General features: G+C 34.6%; 1 protein-coding gene across 1 annotated transcript in view; it reads right to left on the reverse strand.

Moving 5' to 3' along the window:
• The window catches only part of LOC129138110 (phosphoglucomutase-like protein 5), a 73,807-nt gene that overhangs the window by 19,965 nt on the left and 32,531 nt on the right, over window positions 1–21,311 (reverse strand). Inside the window, exon 4 of the mRNA XM_063801106.1 lies at window positions 2,821–2,908. Coding sequence (XP_063657176.1) covers window positions 2,856–2,908 — 53 coding nt within the window. The 3' untranslated portion in view covers window positions 2,821–2,855. The remainder of the gene's footprint in view (window positions 1–2,820; window positions 2,909–21,311) is intronic.

The following is a 21,311-nucleotide window of genomic DNA, read 5'->3' on the forward strand; positions in this document are numbered from 1 at the left end:
TTTCTATCTCCCCTACCCCTGCTGAGCTCCCTGTAGGTGGAAAATACTTCTCTGCCCCATTGTTAGGATCTGATCAATGGATAATGAACATGAACAGACACAGTAAGATGTATACCATGTCCCAGTTGAAATTTCAAATATGCTTTTTTTTCCATCCTCTATGAAATGTGTCAAATAGGGACTTGGTCTTTTAGCCATGGTCTCAGAGAGATAGGACCACATGAAACAGAGACACATAGCTTAGAGCTACATAAAATTACACAGAGATATGATTAAGATCTGTCTGTCTGTCTATCTATCTGTCTGTCTATTTCTTTGCTCTTATTCTCTTTGCCAACCCACACGCTTGAGAGCAAGAAATAAATGTAGTCATAAGCTACTGAGACTTGGCTTTCAACAAAAGCTGACTGACATATACTATAGTATCTGGCACATAGAAATACTTAATATTTTAGCAATAATATTAAAACTAAACTAAAATATATAACGAGAGTATATAAAACACCTAAAATTATTGACATTCCTCTACCTACTTATCCATCCAACAAGTATTTGTTGAGTACTAGTATGTGTCAAATACTGTTCTAGGAATTGGAGATTAAACAGTGAAGAGGTGATATACCTGCTCTCATGCAACTAACATCATTATGGGGGAAAATAGAAATTTAACCATAAGGGTGATAGGTGATGTGGAGAAAAATAACACCAGGAGTAGAAATAGAAAATGCCAGATAAGAAAGAAACTGTGTTGTGTTGTGTTCAGAGGAGGCTTCCCTGAAGAAGAAACTCTGGCAGAGACCAGAAGGAAGTAAGGGAGGGAGTCAGATAGACATCTGTGGGAAACCTGTTCCAGGAACAGGGGAAAGCAGATGGAAAAGCCCTAACTATATGATATGGTTTGGCTGTGTCCCTACCCAAATCTCATCTTGAATTATGGCTCCTATAATTCCCAAATGTCATGGGAGGGACCCATTGAGAGGTAATTGAATCACGGGGGCAGGTCTTTCCTACACTGTTCTTGTGAAAGTGAATAAGTCTTACAAGATTTGATAGTTTTATAAAGGGGAGTTACCCTGTACACACTCTCTTTGCCTATAACTTGTAAGATGTGACTTTGCTCCTCCTTCACCTTCTGCCATGATTGTGAGGCCCTCACAGCCATGTAGAACTGTGAGTCAGTTAAATCACCTTTCTTTATAAATTACCCAGGCTCGGGTATGTCTTTATTAGCAGTGTGAGAATGGACTAATACACCATAAATTGGCTGAAGTGCTCAAGTATTAGCTAAGAGACCTTTGTAGTAGGAAAAAGTGAATGAGATATACACTGGTGAAAGCTGAATTCAAGAGGTATAAGGGGTTAGTCATTTATTCCTTGGAAGCTATCATTAGTATGAGGTTTGCTCTGAATGAGATAGAAAGTCATAGGAAGATTCTGACAATAGAATGGCCTAATCTCATCTAAGTTTGAAAAGAAACGTGGGCTGCTGTTTTCAGAATACAGCACTCAAGGGTAGGAGCAGATATCATTTAAAAAGCAATTGCAATAATCCATGCATAGACACTGGTTGCTTGGACCACGGGGAAAGTGGTGAGGGCAATGAGGAGTGGGTACTAAACCAAATTTGTTAATATAAACCAGATTTGTTAATATGGAATAAGCAGCTAGATATAAACTGTCATTTGCTGAGATAGGGAGGTATACAGGAGTGGCAGGATTGAGAGGCAACTGGTAATCAGGAATTCACTTTTAGGCATTGAGAGGTAAAAGTAAATATGTTCAATTCTGCCTCTTGTTTTACTAGCCTTCAAGAGAGGGATTCGGCTGTCTCCAGAGTTCTATGAAAACCATGACACACAGTGGTGACACCAATCGATCCTGTTAGGATGCTGAGTGGTGGGTAGGATCAGAGCTGTGTCACATAGCTACAACTGAAAATATTGGAATCAGCCCCATCCCCTGACTCTGCATGGGATGGAGCTGGTGCTCCGCAGACCAGTGAGGCTAAGATGATAGAGCAGGGATGGATGTTAAGTTTTCGGCAATTGAGAATGTTGTTGGGCCCCAGCCTCTGATCACTCCAGGGAGGAGATCATGTTCCCTCTTGTCGTGCACTTTAAGAGCTCTCAGTCTGAGTGCCAAACTCCATTAGTTTAATATCCAGTCTTGTTAGATCACTATGCACTTCTCAGAATGGGTTTCTCCTCATAACACTATTCAAGGCCTGGGTTGTGTTTATTTTAGGTTATTTTCTATCATTATCTTTAAGATGCCTTCTAGACATCCAGGTTAAGCTGTTGAGTAGGTAGTGAGTATATGAGTCTGGAGTTAGGGGAAAGTTTGAAAATCGATATATATCTGGAAAATATGTCATTTATGTCATTTTAATAGACATAAGTCCATAAAATAGTGAGGAAATGGTTGACAACAATTGTTAGAAATATTTAAAGTGCCTCCCGAGGGTAATCTGAGAGGTTAATAAAGTATCCAATGTGATGTAATTATAAGGCAAATGGTTTGGTTATTGTAACTCCTTAAATATAATGGAATTACATTTTAACTTCAGACATGATTTTCTAGTATTTTGCATGTGATAAGCCATAGACATAAGTGATTCAAACATCTTGACTATGTTTGACACTTTAAAGCTAATTACTAGCAAGGATCTAAAAAAATCTTTTCCAGAGTTAATAGTTTTGAGAAAAAGAATAAAAGCAAGGTCATGTTGGAAATTTTGTAGAAATGAAATATTGATTTCCTTGCAAGTTTTCCAAGTAAACAGATTTAGAAATAACCCCAAATTAAAATGTTCTCTCTTACCAGGGTAGAGGGTGCAGTCCATAAATGACAGATCATCAATCGCAATATCTCCAGTGAAGCCATCTCCCACTGAAGCCTCCACCAATATCTAAAAAAATAAAATAAAAAATAAAAATAAGAAATGTGTTTATGTGGTAAAGGAAATTAAGTTATGGAATGGATGAAGAGGAATTTAAAATGTACCCAAATATAACCTTCTGTGCCATTAAAAAATTACTTTGCAGTAGTCTCCAGAAGTGGTAATCTTGCCTTGAATACTCCTAGTAACAGAAACCTCCATACTTCATTGAGCCTATTAGACCCATAGAGCTCACTGCATTTCTGATAAGTTTCCATTTTTGAAATTTCAGTATATTAGATTGATATCCACTGCCCTATAACTTTCAGCCATTAGTTCTAGATTTGTGTTGTTCCCTTCTGGTCCTTTAAGTATTTGAAGGCAAATAATTGTTCCCTCATCCTCCTCGGTCATCTGTTTCCCAAATTAAACCTCCTCATCCTCCTAGACTTTCTACCAGAGTTACTTGCTAGGATATACAGTTTTAAGGGCTTTAAAATGTTTCTCACATGACACTGATTCTGTAACACTTTATGAAATTGGCTAATCGTGATTAGATCTCCTTCAGGGCCACATTAATCACAGTGAACTCAGATGACATTTGTGCTGCTGCAGGAGCTGCAGTTCCACCAAAACTTAGTAAAATATGAAATACCACATATAGATGAACCACTGTAGTGTATGGTAGATTGTGATTAGGGTTGAGATTTACTGTAACAGAATTGATCATGATGAATTATTTTAATACTTATGCAAATGTGTTGCATGCTTACTAGGAATCCCAGCATAATTTAATAATAAAGAACTTCTAGCAAACTCAAACTTAGAAAATACATTATGTTTTCCCATTATTATATGAACATATGTTTTCATTTCATTTTCCTCACAAATGTTATATGTGGGAGTTGAAGTTTTACTTTTCAAGCTCTATCCTTCATTTGAAGTTACCACAAACATTATTTTTTGACATTCTCCTTATGAAAGAAAGTTTTAAAAGGTCAAATTGCTGACCTCAAACCTCTTAACACTTTTCTCCAACTTTCTACCCTTTCTTGAGGTCCACCAGGATTTTCTCCCTGATTTGTCACTCAGGAAATTAATTAATTTGGGAAATGTTTCTGCATAGAACTAGTGGGCAAATATAGTCCCCCTGACATTGTTTGAACAACATTTAATGGTGTTGTACAGGAAGTGTCCTGCTGTTTTACAATGAGTCTCTCCAAACATACAAATGCATCCTTTTTCCCACCACCATCAAGAGTGAAAGGCATTATAGGCAGAGAAAACAAAAATGTATAAAGAATGTTTAGTCCAAACTCATACAATTATTTTCAATAAACCTAAACTAGCAGACAGAATTTGAAAGAACATACTACAGAAAAACGTACTCTGTTTTATTTTTTAAAATAGAGTTGGGTGAACAATTGGGGAAAAGGCACAAATATAAATTAATCACCAATTAATGTCCTGTACCCATACATGTAAATCCCACTGCAATAAAACACAGAACATGCTAACAAATTGCTTAGAAGAAACAGCAAAAGAAAGAAGAAAGTAGGGTAAATAAAAATAAATACTATTGACTTGGCCTCACTCCTCATGATTATCATTATCTTATTAATGAGAAGGAATAGAAAATTGATATTAACATCCCACTTCACAGAGAGTGAGGCTGTTGTACATATAAGTAGCTGTAAACCAGTTTTAGGGATATATACACATTCATAGCTCCATTCTGGTGTTTGGAGTCAATTGTTCCAAGACTTTTTATTGTCTTTATATAGTCACAAATTAAAGAATTGGCTATTTATGAAAATTTAAGACAAAATTCTGTAACCCAGAGAGGGCCATAACAGGTTACAGAATGTGATTTGCTCAAGGCATTTTTCCTTTGGAGTTTACTTCATGTTGCATGAGAAGTATTTTAATATTGTTTCTATCTGCATTCAAGGCCAATGGGAAGACAGAAACAATCCAAGACAGAAGACAGTTGGGTTTGCTCTAATACATAATTTAATCATAATTTTTACCAAAATATCTTCAATTTGCTAACCTCTAAATGTTAGCATTCTTGAGAATTAATGAACAATACTTACAATTTGAGAAACTAAAATTGTCCATTTGTATGATAGTCTCAATCTCTTTTGAATATTTAAGAAAAGCATTTTTAAAAGAGTTTTTGATAATAATCACACTTCAGGAACAAAGTTATGACTGTTAAGGTTTAACCATACTTTAACCCTATATTTTAGTCTTGCAAAAAAGCTTGGTAAATTATTCTAAAATACTAGTCCTAAGAAAATGACCACAAAAAGAATAAACCCAAATGCCTCTATTATGAAAACATCACTTTCATTTATGGTGTTTTCCCCCGAGAACGAATAGAAGATTATCAAAACACAAGTATTATACACTGTATATAAGATAGTATTGATTCTGGAATTTTAGGGAAGTCGAATTTTACTCCTAAGTCCCATTGCCACCTTACGGAGTGCCTCAAAGGGCAACTGAAAATCCAGTTTAGTTTAAATGACCTGCCTTATATGTACAGGTCAATTCTACTTATATTAGAACTATCATCGTCTTGGAAATGTTATGAAGTAAACCAGCTCATCCAAGCTGTTCTTTGCATGGGCTGCCACCTGCTCCACATAAAGACAGACTGGCCTTGGTAACCACGTTGGAACTTTGAGGCTTAAACATTAATGAGGCTCTGGCAACTTTCCTGAACTCATCCTTCTATGTATTTAGGAAACTGAATGACTGACCAAAATTTTAAATGATATAAAAACGATTGTCCTCACATACAAACACATGTTTTAGCCTCCGGTAACTCATAAGAGAAATGGAATTAATTCAACCTGCTGCTTACTTTCACTTTAGCCATCATGTATTTGTAAAATATTACACAATTCCAATATAACATATCAGTTTTTAATATAATGTATCCTCAGACACATTATATTAAAAATTGGTATGTTTTATAACTATAATGTATTTTCAGATATATTATAAATTTATAAACTTTAAATAAGAATTTCTGTCTCAAACATAATGTATTTTATATGAAGATACATTATATCTGAGGCAGAAATTTTAGTTTAAAATTTATAAAAAGCATATATTCTATGTGGAGCAACTGGGACTCCAATGCATTCCTGATGAGAATCCTAAATGGCACAGCCATATTAGTACAACTAATTTGGCAGGTTCTTATAAAATTAAACATACACTTTTATATGACATGGCAATGCACGTGTAGGTATTTGTTTATTCAAGACAAATGAAGATGTGTCTAAACAAGAATCCATTAACAAGGTTTATACAGGCTTTCTTAATAATCTCCAAAAGCTCAAATCAACCGAAATATCTCCCAACTGGTAAGCAGATAAGCAAATTGCAGTATATTCATACAATAGAATACCACTCAGCACCAAAAAGGAACAATGATGTATGCAACAAAAGCTGTGAACCTCAAAAGCATTAAAGTGAAAGAAGCCAGACTCAAAAGCCTGTATCATTTATCAGCTCCTTTTATGCCATTTTAGAAAAGTCAGAATTATTGGTGTATTAGAATACTGTCATGCTGCTATAAAGAACTGCCTAAGACTGGGTAATGTGCAAAGAAAAGAGGCTTAATTGACTCACAGTTCCGTAGGGCTGGGGAGGCCTCAAGAAACTTACAATTGTGGCAGAAGGGGAAGATAACATGTCCTTCTTCACATGGTGACAGGAGAGAGAATGAGACCCGAGCAAAGGGTGAAACCCCTTATAAAACCATCAGATTTTGTGAGAACAGTATGGGGGAAACCACCCCCATATATCCACCTGGTCCCACCCTTGACCCATGGTGAGTATTACAATTCAAGGTGAGATTTGGGTGGGGACACAGAACCAAACCATATCAATTGGGAAAGAAATCAGATTTGTGTTGTCAGGAGCTGGGGGTGTAAAAGGAGGAGATTGACTATATCAAGAAGTGGAAGATTTGGGGGAATGGTGGAGATATGCTCTATTTTGGTTGTAGTGGTTGCTTACACAACTGTATACAGTTGGCTCTTAAACAACATGAGTTTGAACTGCCTTGGTCCACTTATGTGTGGCTTATTTTAAATCAAACACAATAAAAAATACTTGTGGCTGTGAAAGATACAGAGCGCCAACACTTTGTTTCCAGTGTAGGACTTGAATATGTGCTGATTTAGTTACATGGCGGCAGTCCTGGAGCTGATCCTCTGAATCCCAAAAGACAACTGTACATTTGTTGAAATTCATAGAACTGCTCACCTAAACAGGATAAAATCGACATATAAATTATACCTCAATAAACAAATACAAAGCATTTATTCTATACTTATTGCCAAAAGTCATCAATGTGTCTATTACTTTCATGTCTTTTTCTCAATTGCTAATTTAATGTGTGGCATTTTATAACCAGCATATAGTAATCTCAAGAATCTCAATCTATTCTTCAATTCAGCTATGAACAATTTTCTGTTGCTATCCACTTATAATTTCCTAGAGGACAAATACTTACGCTCTCTCTTATACTTCTTAATGATACCCACTTATTTTTCATTGCATTTTCCAATAATCAAAAATGCACAAACAGAATGAAAGGCATTACATGAAGCTCTCTGTTAGCCCATTTTAACACCTAAGGTGTTAAGTAAATTCTTATAAACACATTCAGAGTACGATCTAATATTTAACCACATAACCTACAATTCTTGGGAGCTTTTAGAAAATCAGCTTAGAATTCCAAACTTTTTAGGCCAATACTGGGGGAACTATTTGCTGGATACAATATAAAAGGGTTTTAAAATCATCTTTGCAATTGTTTACACAACCCTGAAACCAATCTCTATGAAATAAAACTCAGATTTGGCCTGACAAATTTTATGATTCTAACTCTGTGGCTGACTCTATCACATACACAAAACTGCAGAATAATTGGAGTTTTTCAACTACTATAGTAGACATATGAAAACCATTTATCATGAAACAAGGGTCATAAGTGCCATATTAAAACTGTGTGAGAAACTAGGCAAAGGAATGGGTAATAATAACATTGTTGTAATAGTAGAGACAAAATAAAATGCTGGGATATATAAGTAGTCAAGAACTATAAGATGATTACTGACAAAAAAATATGATGTCTACCAAATCTCTTTTCTTATTTTGGGAAACAAAATCATAACAAAATTTATGTTGATCTTTTGGCATTATATTGTATTTCTTCTTAGCTAATGTCTGGCTTATAGCTTGCTGAGAACTTTTGATTAAAAAAAGAAAAATGAGTGCCTACTTAGGCATTGTGCCAAGTGATTCCACAGTTAACAGGAAGGAATAAATTCATCCCCATCCTTGACTATCTCACCATTTACGATAGAGAAGACTAAATGGTGGCCCTTGGGCTGGACCCAGTCCATAACAGTTTAGTTTAACTCCATGAGTGCTCTTGAGTCAGATTGGTTGCCAATATTTTAAAAGTAGGATATCTCACAAGAAGACATTGCTCCTCAGCTGCTGCAGACACTAGTCCTCCCTATTATGCACCCACACCAAGGTTGTCAGCTGCCATTCATTATTTTAAACTTCACCTACTTTATTAGTTCGTTTTCACATTGCTGTAAAGAACTATGTGAGACTGGGTAATCTATAAAGAAAAGAGGTTTCATTGACTCACAGTTCCACAGCCTGTACAGGAAGCATGGCTTGGGAGTCCTTAGGAAACTTACAATCATGGCAGAAGGCAAAGGGAAGCCAGCATTTCCTACATGGCTGGAGTAGGAGGAAGAGAATGAAGGGGAAAGGGGGAAAGTGCGACACACTTTTAAACAACCAGATCTCATGAGAACTCCCTCATTATCATGAAAACAGCAAGGGGGAATCCACCCCTATGATCCAATCACTTTCACCAGTCCTGCCCCGAACACTGGGGATTACAAATCAACAAGAGATTTAAGTGGGGGACATACAGTCAAACCATATCACCTACTTCTTTCAATTCATGTCCCATGTCTGGTTCCCATAGTTATTTGGATTTGCCATTCCTTGCACAGTTCAAATCAGAAAGCATGAAGGGCCTGAGATTTTACCCTACTTGGAAGCTAATGAGTAAATTTGCCACTATTTCATATATATACACTGATATAAGACACTAGATCCCTGATACAGAAAGACAGGAAAAAGCAACAGCCAGAGAAGTACCTTCCATTCTCACAGGGCAATATGAGGAGGCAGGGATGTTTACCTGCATGTGAGGCAGTCACACCATAGGAGAGAAATACAAAATGAGGAGACTCTAGCTGGAATAGGCTGCTGGCATGTCTGCCCAGTCTCCCCTCCAGAGAAAGAGAGGTGGCAAGAAGAGCTTATTTTTACTCTGGAATGTAAGCAAATGTCTCAAGGTAAAGACCATTTAAATACGCCCTTTGCTCAAAGGCTGAACTGTGCCAAACAGGAGAAATCTGTGGAGAATTATCTCCAAACAGGGCACTTGGATGGTGCTACATGGTTGAAATATTTCATTTGTGGAAGCATTACGATCCCTTAATTCTTTTCTAATGTATCTGCACACTGGAATGGTTAAATCAACTCAGCTTCCCCTCCCCTTATAAAATGTCTCATTTCATACTCTTCTGAAGGAAGGAGTCTCATTTGTTAGAGTCTTGCAGATTCAACTACCCACCTGCTGCTTGCCCACAAAGCCTTTTCCCATCAAGGCCTCTGCTGCGTTGAGGGCAGAGAGTAAATAATAATAATAATATTAAAAGAGAAATAAAAAAAGATTTAAGAAATTGGGCCATTCAAAACCTCAGACATGATTTTTTACTTACAGAGAATTCTTCCTGCTAATCTTGTTGAGTGAAAGAGAATACACACATTGAGAGAGAGAGAGAGGTAGAGAGAGGGAGGATGTGGGGAGCTGATCATTACTTTGGAATCTAAACAAATGTCTTACACATATCATCACACACATCATCTCTAAGTACTCAAGTCATATGAGATTAATTTGCTTTTTGCGGTTTTTAAAGGATTCACAAACCACAAAGTTCATTTCAGTTCCATTTTCCTCTGTGTGTTTTTAGATGCGCAAAAAAAGGGCCCAAATTGGGGCACATTTGTGTTTTTGCCTCTAATATATAACAATGCCTTCCTGAAACCTGTCTAAGTAAATTTTAAAAAGAATCAGTGTTGATCATCTTGAAATTAGTTTGCTACTTGAAACTCTGCACACTCACATGCTATTTTAAAATACCCTCTGAGAACCCATATACCCTGTAACCCACTTCGCATCTCATATATTATGTGAATGAGGACAAATTATTCTCAGTTTTTCCAAATTGTAAAAATTATATGGAACCTATTTTACTAAAGGTTACAATGAATGATTTAATTGAAAAAAGTCTGGTTGATATTTTAGAAAAAAGTGAAGAAGGTTCAGAGCTATTGATTAAAATTTTCATTAAATTGTGTTTTTATTATCTAAAAATGACATCATAAGGTATAAGATTTTAACAGAATACAATGCACTACTGTCCGATCAATAGGCTCACACATGCCAAAATTAAATTCTTATTTAGGAAGCATAGTTTTAAAATTCTTAAATGTCATTTTTTTCCCATCAGACTAATTTTATCTTCCATATCATTAAAGGTAATATTTAAGGAAAAGAGTTGAACTCTAATTTATTATTTTAATATACAAGTCTTTCTACAAAAAATCATCACATGCCTTTCATTCTCTTTGTAAAAGGAGACACCAAATCCCAAATTTCCCCCATTTTTATGTTTCTATGTAGCAACTTAACACTGATGTAGACCTAAAGTAGAAATAAAAAAAAGATAGATTTAAACTCTACTTAAACCTTAACTAACCCATATTTGTCTTTTGTTCTAGCTCAATGTCCCACATACCCACTCATTAGTTATTGTGAATTAGAAATTGTATCTGAAGTTCCAGGTTAGATGTTACTTTCTCAGAGAAGCCTTCCTTGACCACTCAAGCTAAGGCTATTTTCTTTTTCTTTTTACAAACTTCTTATTGTTTATAATCACATAAGTATTTGTGCATTTAATGTTCGTCTTCTCTATGAGACTTTAAGGACAACCTCCAGGAGGGACACTGAAGGACACAAGCGCTGCAAACACAGCATCCAGCACAGTAACTAGCACATTATAAGCTCTTAATGTATTTTAAGAAAAAAAGAAACTTCCCCTTTCAACTAAAACTGTTGGTGTTACACTTGGTGCCATGCCATATCCCATCTGTTTTACATGACATACAATTATCAAAAAAAAAAAATGTGCCAAAGATACTGATTACGCTAATATTTCACACTACTATCTAAACTGCTGACAAATCCTGCATCCTTTTACTTTGAAACCGTGTCTTTCTCTTCCTTACATGGCCTAGTTCCTGGATTCCAATTCGATTTCTACCTACATTTATATAGTTTTGCCATGACTGTCCTCCTTTTTCCATTCCCCAACTTATGCCTGCATTTCCAAGTCCTTTCCTTCAATCTTCGGTTATTTATCAAGCATCACTTTCTATCTGGAGTAATATCAATTTCATTTGTTAGATGAATTAAAAGAAATATATATACACACATACACACACGTATGTGTGTATGCATATATATATGTGTATGTGCACAGAGACATATACACACATATGTGTGTATATGTTTTAATTTATATTATATATCATATAAATATATTTAAAATAAATATATAACATATAATTTATATTATAAAATATATAATATAAATTAAAACATATACACATATATGATATACACGTATATCATATATGTTATACATCTGTATAATAGCTATTAGTTGTGGCCAGTCTTACAACATAGTTTTTAAAATCTATCATTTTAATACTAAATGGGTCCATAGAGAACATTTAGAATCTAAAATTCTTAGTTTAGATCTGAATAAATGAGACCCACAAAATTTAAATAACTCATCCATAGGCCCATAGAAAGACCATTGGTTAAATGATGTCCAAACAGTCAAAGAGTCTAATTCTTGACTGGTTTAAAAAGTCCAAATGCTTCAAATTTTTACTTTCACTTTCTCTTTTACAAGGCTTCTTGCTTTTTTTACTGATCACATAGTCACTAATAGGTGTCAAATGACAGAGGAAGCTATACAAATAATACAAAACCAATTTAAACAGTTATTTATATTTAAACAACTATTAATTCTTACTATAAAATTGTAACATCTACCAAGTGGTTAGCACTATACTAATAATATAACATTTTCTACATGTGTCACATTTTATTTTTTTTTCATGGCACCTTAATATTCATTATGTAACTGACTTTGGACCCTTACAAGAGGAACAAGTTCTGTAATAATAAATGTTTTTCCAAAATAAACTTTTTTCAATTTAGATTTTAAAATCTCTTTTTAGTGAAAATAATACCTGCTTTTGAAACTGTTAGATTAAATTAAATTTGGCCTAAAGCTTCCTCCATAGTTATTACGTAGTACTTTGAATCCCTACATAGCAAACAGCAACCTTAGTATGTAAACAACCAGCAATCTAAGCGTATACTCTTGTAACCGAGTGTCTGCCAATCACAGCAGCCAAAGTTCAGCACAAATGATTAAACCATGTTCATATAAAGCAAAGGCCTTAGCACACCATGCTCAAATAAGGCAAATGCTGAGCTCTAACCAATCAAGCTGTTTCTGTATGTCACTTACTTTTTCTGTCTACAAATACTGCCTGCCCATGTTACTGGGTGGAGCTCTCTGAACTTCTCCTGGTTCTGAGTGCTGCCCAATTCAGGAATCTTTCCTTGCTCAATTAAATTATGTTAAATTTAACGTGGGTAAAGTTTTTATTTTAACAAAATTAATGCTGTTAATAACGTTTTCTTCTTTAAAAGTTATAGTATTTCATTTGAAATGTAACTTTTAAGTTTTTATTGTCAAGTTCCTGTCCACTTTGTAATTGCTCTTCAAATCTGACTTCCTTGAAAATAAAAATATAATGTTAATGTTATCTTTTTTATTATTTACATGTAGAAATGCTTTGGTGTCACTTAAGCCTCTGATTCCCAAAATGGTATTTGAGGGTATGTTGAACATTAACTGTGACACGATGTGCACATTATAATGTAGTTTGGGGGTGGGGGAATTTAGTTCATCAAAATCTATAATTTAACATAAATTTCTCCTTACAATAAGGCTAATATATATAAAACAGACCTTACAAGACCAAAGAATCATAAGAACACAGGAATAGTCATAAGTGTTGCAAACTCTTTAACATAGAAACTAAACATCACTCCTTAACTGCTTGAAAAAAATAGATAATTTTAATTCTAGAAATCTAGAGTAAAATCTCTTTGGTGGTTTATGCCTTCGGAAGCCCTTGCAACCCAAGTTATCCTTGAATATTTAACAGCTATTTCATTACTTATGTGATTTCTTAATGTGATGAATGTTAAGAGAATATTTTTAATGGAGTAATTTAATTTTTGAACATGTTGAGGGTCATTAATTTCTTAAGGCTTTTTGTTTTTGTATTTCTTTTTCAGTTTGTGAAGATGTGGCAGTAGTACAACCAACAAGCCCTTTGGCTTTTCTATTTAAAAAAATTCCATTTGCAATAACTTTCTAGATCTTCAGTTCATGAGATTCTAGGCACTATGTAGACTAGCTGTGCAAATCAACTATTTTTGATTATATATTTGGTCAAAGTTTTGCTAAACATCTTTCATCATAATTTCACTAAACCAGGTGGCAGCCTTTCTCATTATACACATTTGTATAATGGGATTTTTGATGGCAGTAAGTCACACAACTAAAGAAAAAAGAAACACACTGTTGTATAGAGCCACATATTCATATTAAGCTCAGTGATAGAGAGCATCCCTTTATATCAAACTGATGAAATTGTCCATTAATGCTTTTCCCAAACTGATCAAGCATCATATTTTTGTACATATAGAAATAAAAATTAAGTATTCAATTCTGACAAATTAGTATACTACTTTCCCTGAAAACTGGGAATTACTTATCAAAACCATTATCATTGCATTATCTGGCAGCTCAGCAGGATGGTCTTTTATCTCAGTTATGCCTGGGGTAAATATTCAAGCAATCACCTCAGCTTCATCTGTCACAAGATAAACCTGAGTTCTATTTTTTGTTCTTGTACTCTGATGTCCAGCCACTGCCCCAGGCTCCTATTTAAGAGGATGAGTTTGTCTCAAGCAGTGCCTCAAATCAGAAATCCCTTTAAAGCATTAGGTCAGAAATTCCAGATCAAATTACATCCAGGCTTTTCCCCCTTCATGCCCAGGCATCTTACAGCAGAAGAAAATAAGCACTAGCGCCTCATGCCAGCCTCTTATGGTGTCTCCCCCTCTGGGTATATTCAGCTTGTGTCTGGTCTTCAGTGACCTGGACAGTATCCCCATAAAGTAACCATAAAACAAAATGCCAGTTACTTAATACAAAATGAAAATATAACTCTACATGTGTCTGAATATTTATGCTAGTTGTTTATCAAAATATGGTTATCAGGAAAGGAAATCTACTTGAACAAAATGAAGGATAGAAGTGTTTGCTAAGCAGATAAAGTAGAGGGAGAGAGGTCTGGAATATTCTATTGAGATAGTATCAGCAAACTAATATAGTCAGTTGTCTACCAACTAGAAAGGGATACTGTATTGACACCACAGAACTAAAAGCACAGATATAATCTTCACCATTAACAAAAGCTCTTATTAACTGTTTGACACATCATCATTTTATATAATTCAGCTACCTTCCACTGACTGCATTTAAGTTAGCATCTTTGTAATGAAATTTAAAGAGAGAATATAGGGTCCTTGATGCTATTTAGGAGATAAGCTAGAATGAATTGTCACATTTACAACTCATCTCAAGAAATTTTTAAAATATATTGTGACATTCAATAGCATGGCACTTACTTTACACATCACTTAATCTAATGTTTCCCCAATTTGTCTTTCTTACCATCAGAATCACTAACAGCTTTTGCTAAAAATACAGATTCCTAGGATTCTCCTCTGGAGCTTTTGATATTGGTGTTTGTAGGGAATCTACATTTTTGTATAAGACTTTAGGTTTTTCTGATAATTAGGAAAATTTAAGAGCTACTAATCTAATCTAAGTTCTGTGTTAAAAAGGACAAGTGGATTCCCAGGGATATCAAGTCCTCTGCCTGATAACTGAGATGTTTTATACTTTTTCACACACATGCAAATAAAAGTCCTAGGAATATAAATTACTTGACCTGATAACTGAGATAAGAATGAATTATCAGTTCCTCTTAAATCAAATTTCTATTCAACCATGCAATGTGGGGAGAATACAATATGCATACATTTATTTATTTTATTGCTCAAAAGAAAATTTTTGCTATGTTTTCCCTAGTCTATTGAGGATTCAGTTTGTACCTTGTAGTCTCCTATAAAACCAGCTAAAGCCTACACAAAAAAATCATTTGTAATTTAGATGAGCTCTCTCTTTATTTCTACTCCCTAAGAATCTATTCTGCTTTCTCCAGTTCCTCACATTACCTAGATTATAGTTAAAAATAATGCTGCATCTCATTGTGAACTCTCAGTGTATAAGCTCATGTGGAATCTAGGACTTCTTCCATGACAACATTTCAACACTGAAACAAAATTAATTCTAGTGCAGTCTGAAAGCCACTCAATACACAATTAATTTGTACCTGCTTTTCATCCCTTGGATTCTAAGAGGTATGCTCCAGCAATGATGCAAGCTCACGTACAGAGTTCATGAGTTACTGTAATGTAATTTAACACCATCTAAGATACTATTGTGACTTCTCCTCTCTTGATGGTCTTAGTTCACTGGCCACCTATGGGAGGTGCAGAGAAGCAACCACCTGACAAGGACATCCGTATTTGCTCTTAATTTATACCCAAGGCTGGGATGTTTCATATGATAAAAAGACCAAATACAGAATTAGTCTATATTTGGTCTGGCAATTGATCTCTGCAATAATCAAACCTCAAAGACAATCAAACCTGAAATCTAAGCTACATATTAAATAGCTTGGTTTTTAGGTTGCACGTTGCACGTTGCTGTGTATGCTGGCTTCATAGAAAATGCAAGTAGCAATGGCCATTTTTTAATAGTCATTAGCCTTGAAGCTCTCCTAGTTTTGAATCACATAGAAATAGAAATCAAATCTCACTAGATTTTTTTTTTTGAAACAGGGTCTGGCTTCATTGCCCAGGCTGAAGAGCAGGGCATGATCTTGGCTCACACCTCTGCCTCTCGGACTCAAGCCATCCTCCCACCTCAGCCTTGGAGTAGCTGGGACCACAGGCATGTGCCACCATATCCAGCTAATATTTTTATTTTTGTACAAATGGGGTTTGTCATCTTTCCCAGGCAGGCCTCAAACTCCAAGACTCAAGCAATCCATCTGCCTTGAATTCCCAAAGTACTGGGTTTACAGGTGACAGCCACTACGCCCAGCAACTAAACTTCTAAAAATCAATTTTACATAAAATTATCTAAGCGTGCAAGGAAAGATAAGAAGCCTAAGGAACCAGTGAGTTGAAGAATAAATGCAGTTTAAATCATACATGTAAACAACATGATGTGATGTGGTAGGAATCCTCTAACATGCTTTAAAGCATGAGTAAAAGGTCTTTTCTTAGAAAACTGAATCTTAGTTTAGGATATCTTTAGATAAGAGTATGAAAAGTCATATCATATTGATAAGTAAAGTGCTTCCTTTGGCTAATTTTAAGGATAGGACATTTACTTTCATATAATTCATAGGAATCTTAGACTTAAAAATAAAATTTCCCTTCTCAAATCCTTACTTTCATACTTTTTTTTGCATTTCTTTCACTTTTGTGTTAATGGCCTATGTCTCAACATATTCTATTAAGCCTTCTGGAAACACATACTTTGTTTCCAGCCTCTTCAGAGAACCATCACTCCACTTCCTAGGCTTCTGAAGAAGCAGACCCAAGCTTATGGTTATTACATATTTCTAAATCTAGGTGATCAAGAAAAATTGATACTTTTCCCATCATACCTTTAAGTTAATAATCAGGTGTATGCTGAGAGGTAAAGACCCAAGAGTGTTGGTTGTCTAATTGTGCAGCTGTATAAACAAATCTTAATGCTTGAAAATATTCAAAGGTTATTCTCACATTGATTGTTGGTAACTATGTGTAACAACATGAAAAGAAAAAAAATCAAAGAATTACGTCTGAGGATAATACACAATCTCTAAGGGTAAGAAGAGCAACAAAAATTCTGCTTCAATTACTACTGAAATAATATATTTATCCTGTAAAATCTATGGTGGCTGGTTGTAAAAATTAGGCATTAGCAAACTGATAAAGACTTTTTAATGAAAACATTATGAAACATAGTTTTTAAAAAGTTAAATACACCCACACCAGTTTTTCACATTCTTTGGGCTGCTTTAATGCTGCCATTAAATAATTTATTTAGTTGTGACATAGATCCTATGTTCCATGGAGTCTACCATTCATAAAGATGCAATGTAAGGTAACAAAAATATAAATTGTGTGTGTGGGGGGGAGAAGTCAAGAGTATTTTTATGTGACAGAAGTTAAGTTGTTATCAGTGTAAAATAGTCTGTTACAAATACAGGACTCTGTATGTTAGTTTCACTAACCAGAAAGAAATAAATTACAGCAGATACACACACACACTCACAAAAAGGGAAAAGAAACAAAGCTTAGCACCACAGAAAACCACCAAACTAGAGAGATAAAGAATAAGAAAGGAAGAAGTGAACAAGTAATCTAAAAAACAACTAATGAAATGGTAGAAGGAAGTCCTAATTTATCAATAATAAACTTGAATAGAAGTGGATTAAACTCTAATTAAAAGATATAAAGTGGATAAATGGATTCAGATAGCAAAACCCACCTATATGCTGCCTACATGATACTTACCTCACTATTAAAGACAAATAGACTGAAAGTGAAGAGATGGAAAAATATATTTTATGCAAACAAATGAAAAGCAAGCAGGAGTAGCCACAGTCATGTCATATTTTAAAAAGCTTTAAATAAAAAAACTATATAAAAAAGAATGTCACTGTATAATGAAATGATAAAAGGCCCAATTCAATAAGAGGACATAACATATATATCACTTAGGTGTAACTATATATGTACCCAACACCAGAACAACCAGATATATAAAGCAAATATTAGATTTAAAGGTAGAGATAGGCTGCAATACAATATTAGTAGGAAATTTCAACACTCCACTTTAAAAATGGACAGATTATATGAAGAGAAAATCAACCAAAAAATGACAGACTCAAACTATACCATAGACCAAATGGACCTAGCAGGTAAAGAAGATCTCACCTGATATGGTTTGGCTGTATATCCCCACCCAAATCTCATCTTGATTATAGCTCCCATAATTCATACATGTTGTGGGAGGGAATCAGTGGGAGATAATTGAATCATGGGGGCAGTTTCCCCCATAGTGTTCTTGTGGTAGTGAATACGTCTAACATGATCTGATGGTTTTATAAGGGGGAACCCTTTCACTTGGTTCTCAATTCTATTTTGTTTGCTACCATGTAAGATGTGCCTTTCACCTTCCATCATGATTGGGAGACCTCCCCAGCCACGTGGAACTATGAGTCCACTAAACCTCTTTTTCTCTGTAAATTACCCAGTCTCGGGTATGTCTTTATCAGCAGTATGAAAACAGACAAATACATCATCCAACAGCTGCAGAATACAAATTATTCTCAACTGTACACCAAACATTCTCTAGGACCAATCATACATTATGACACATAATAAGTCTTAACAAACTTAAGAAGACAGATATCATATGAAGTATCTTTTCTGATTACAGTGATATAAAGCCAGAAATCAACAACAGGAAAGCCCTTGGAAATTTTATAAAAACATGGAAATTAAATAGCATGCACCCAAGAAATCAATAGGTCTCATTAAGACATTAATAGGAAAATTTCAAAAGTCACTGAGACAAGTAAGAATGAAAATCCAACATACCCAAACCTATGGAACGTAGCAAAAGCAGTTCTAAGAGGGAAATTTATAGCAATAAAAGCCTACACCAAAAAAGAAGAAAGATTTTCAAATCACAAAGGAAAATTATACACTTCAAGTAACTAGAACATCAAAAACAAACTAAACCCAAAATTGGTAGAAGGAAGGAAATAATAAAGCTCACAGCAGATATAAATGAAACAGACACTAAAAAATATTTCAAAAGATAAATAAGACAAAGTGTAAAGGTAAAACTGACAAACTTTTAGCTAAACTAAGACAAAAAGAGAGAAAATTCAAATAAATAAAAGATGAAAAAGGAGACATTACAACTGATACACCACAGAAATATAAGGGATTGTAAGACATTACTCATAACTATATGCCAACAAATTTGATAATGTAGAATAAAATGAATAAATTTCTGCACATATACAACTACCAAGATTAAATTGTGAGGAAATATAACATCTGAACACATCAATAATGATATAAAACATCTTCCATCAAAACAACAACAACAACAACCAACACCCAGGACCTGATGTCTTCACTGCTGAATTCTACCAAACAGTTAAAGAATAACTACCAATTCTCCACAAACTTTTCCACAAAAGTAACGAGGAAGGAATACTTCCATACTCATCTTATGAGGCTCGCAATATCCTGATTCTAAAACAAGACAAAGACATGCACAAAATGAAAACATCAGGCCAATATTCCTGAAGAACATAGATACAAAAATTCTCAACAAGATACAAGTGAACTGACTTCGACAGCACACTAAAAAGAGTATTCACTAGAATCAAGTGGGATTCATCCCAGGGATGAAAGGATGGCTTAACATGCACAAATCAGTAAATATGATACACCACCACAATAGAAAGAAAAACAAAAACCATGTGATCATTTCAACAGATGCAAAAAGAACACTTGACAAAAGTCAACATTCCTTTATGATAAAAACTGTCAAGAAAGTAGGTATAGGAGTGTACCTCAACGCAGTAAAGGCCATATGTGACAAACCCACAGCTAACATCTTATTTATGGTGAATAGTTAAATGCTTTTCCTCTATGATATGGAGGAAGACAAGGATGTCAACTTCTACCACTTCTATTTAGCATAGTACTGGAGGTCAGAGCCAGAGCAATTCGACAAAAGAAATAAATAAGAGGGATCCAAACTGGAAAGAAGAAAGTCAGACTGTTTCTGTTTGTAGAAAATGTGATCTCACATACATATGTATACATCTATATATATGATCATATAGATATATATGATCTCTCTCTCTTTAGGGTTCTTTCTATATATACTTATATAGAGTGAGAACCCTAAAGACTTGACCAAAAACTACTAGAAATAATAAATAAATTCAGTAAAGTTGTAGTATACAAAATCAACACCGAAAATTCAGTGGTGTTTCTATACACTAATAGTGAACTATCTGAAAAAGTCATCAAGAAAGGAATTCCATTTACAATAGCTACCAAGAAATCTGCAGATAAATGTAATCAAGGTCGTGAAAGATCTCTACAATGAAAACTATAACACAGTGATGGAAAAATTTATGATACACAAAAAATGGACATTATATACTCATGGAATGGAAGAACTGATACTATTGAAATGACCATACTAACAAAATGTCCTACAGATTCAATGCAATCCCTATCAAAATACCAATGAAATTCTTCAGAGAAATAGAAAAAAATACCCTAAAATTTGTATGAAACCAGAAAAGACCCCAAATAACCAAAGCAATCCTGTGCAAAAATAACAAAGCTGGAGGCACCACACTACCTGACTTCAAAATATACTACAAAGCCATAGTAAGCAAAACAGCATGGCACTGCCATAAAGCAAACACATAGACCAATGGAAGAGAATATACAGCTCAGAAATAAATTCTCATACCTAAAGTCAACTGATTTTCAAAAAAGGAGTCAAGAGCACACACAGGGGTAAAGACAGTCTCTTCATTAAATGGTACTGAGAAGATTGGATATCTAACGTGGGATAATGAAATTAGACCCCTATGTTTTACCTTATACAAAAATCAACTCAAATGCGATTAAAGACCTAAAGGTAAGATTGAAAACTATGAAAAACTACTAGAAGATAACATGTGGGAAATTCTCTATAACTTTGGGTTGTACAAGGATTTTTTAAATGAGACGTCAAAAGCACAGGCAACAAAAGCAAAAATAGATAAATGGGGTTTCATCAAACTAAAATGCTTTTGCACAGCAAAGGAAACTTAACAGAGTGAAAAAACAACTTACAGAATGGGATACAATATTTGCAAACTATACATCTGCTAAAGAGTTAATGCCCAGATTATATAAGAAACTTAAACAACTCAA

The sequence above is a fragment of the Pan troglodytes genome, chromosome 20 (genome assembly GCF_028858775.2).
Source record: "Pan troglodytes isolate AG18354 chromosome 20, NHGRI_mPanTro3-v2.0_pri, whole genome shotgun sequence".
NCBI classification, from domain to species: Eukaryota; Metazoa; Chordata; class Mammalia; order Primates; family Hominidae; genus Pan; species Pan troglodytes.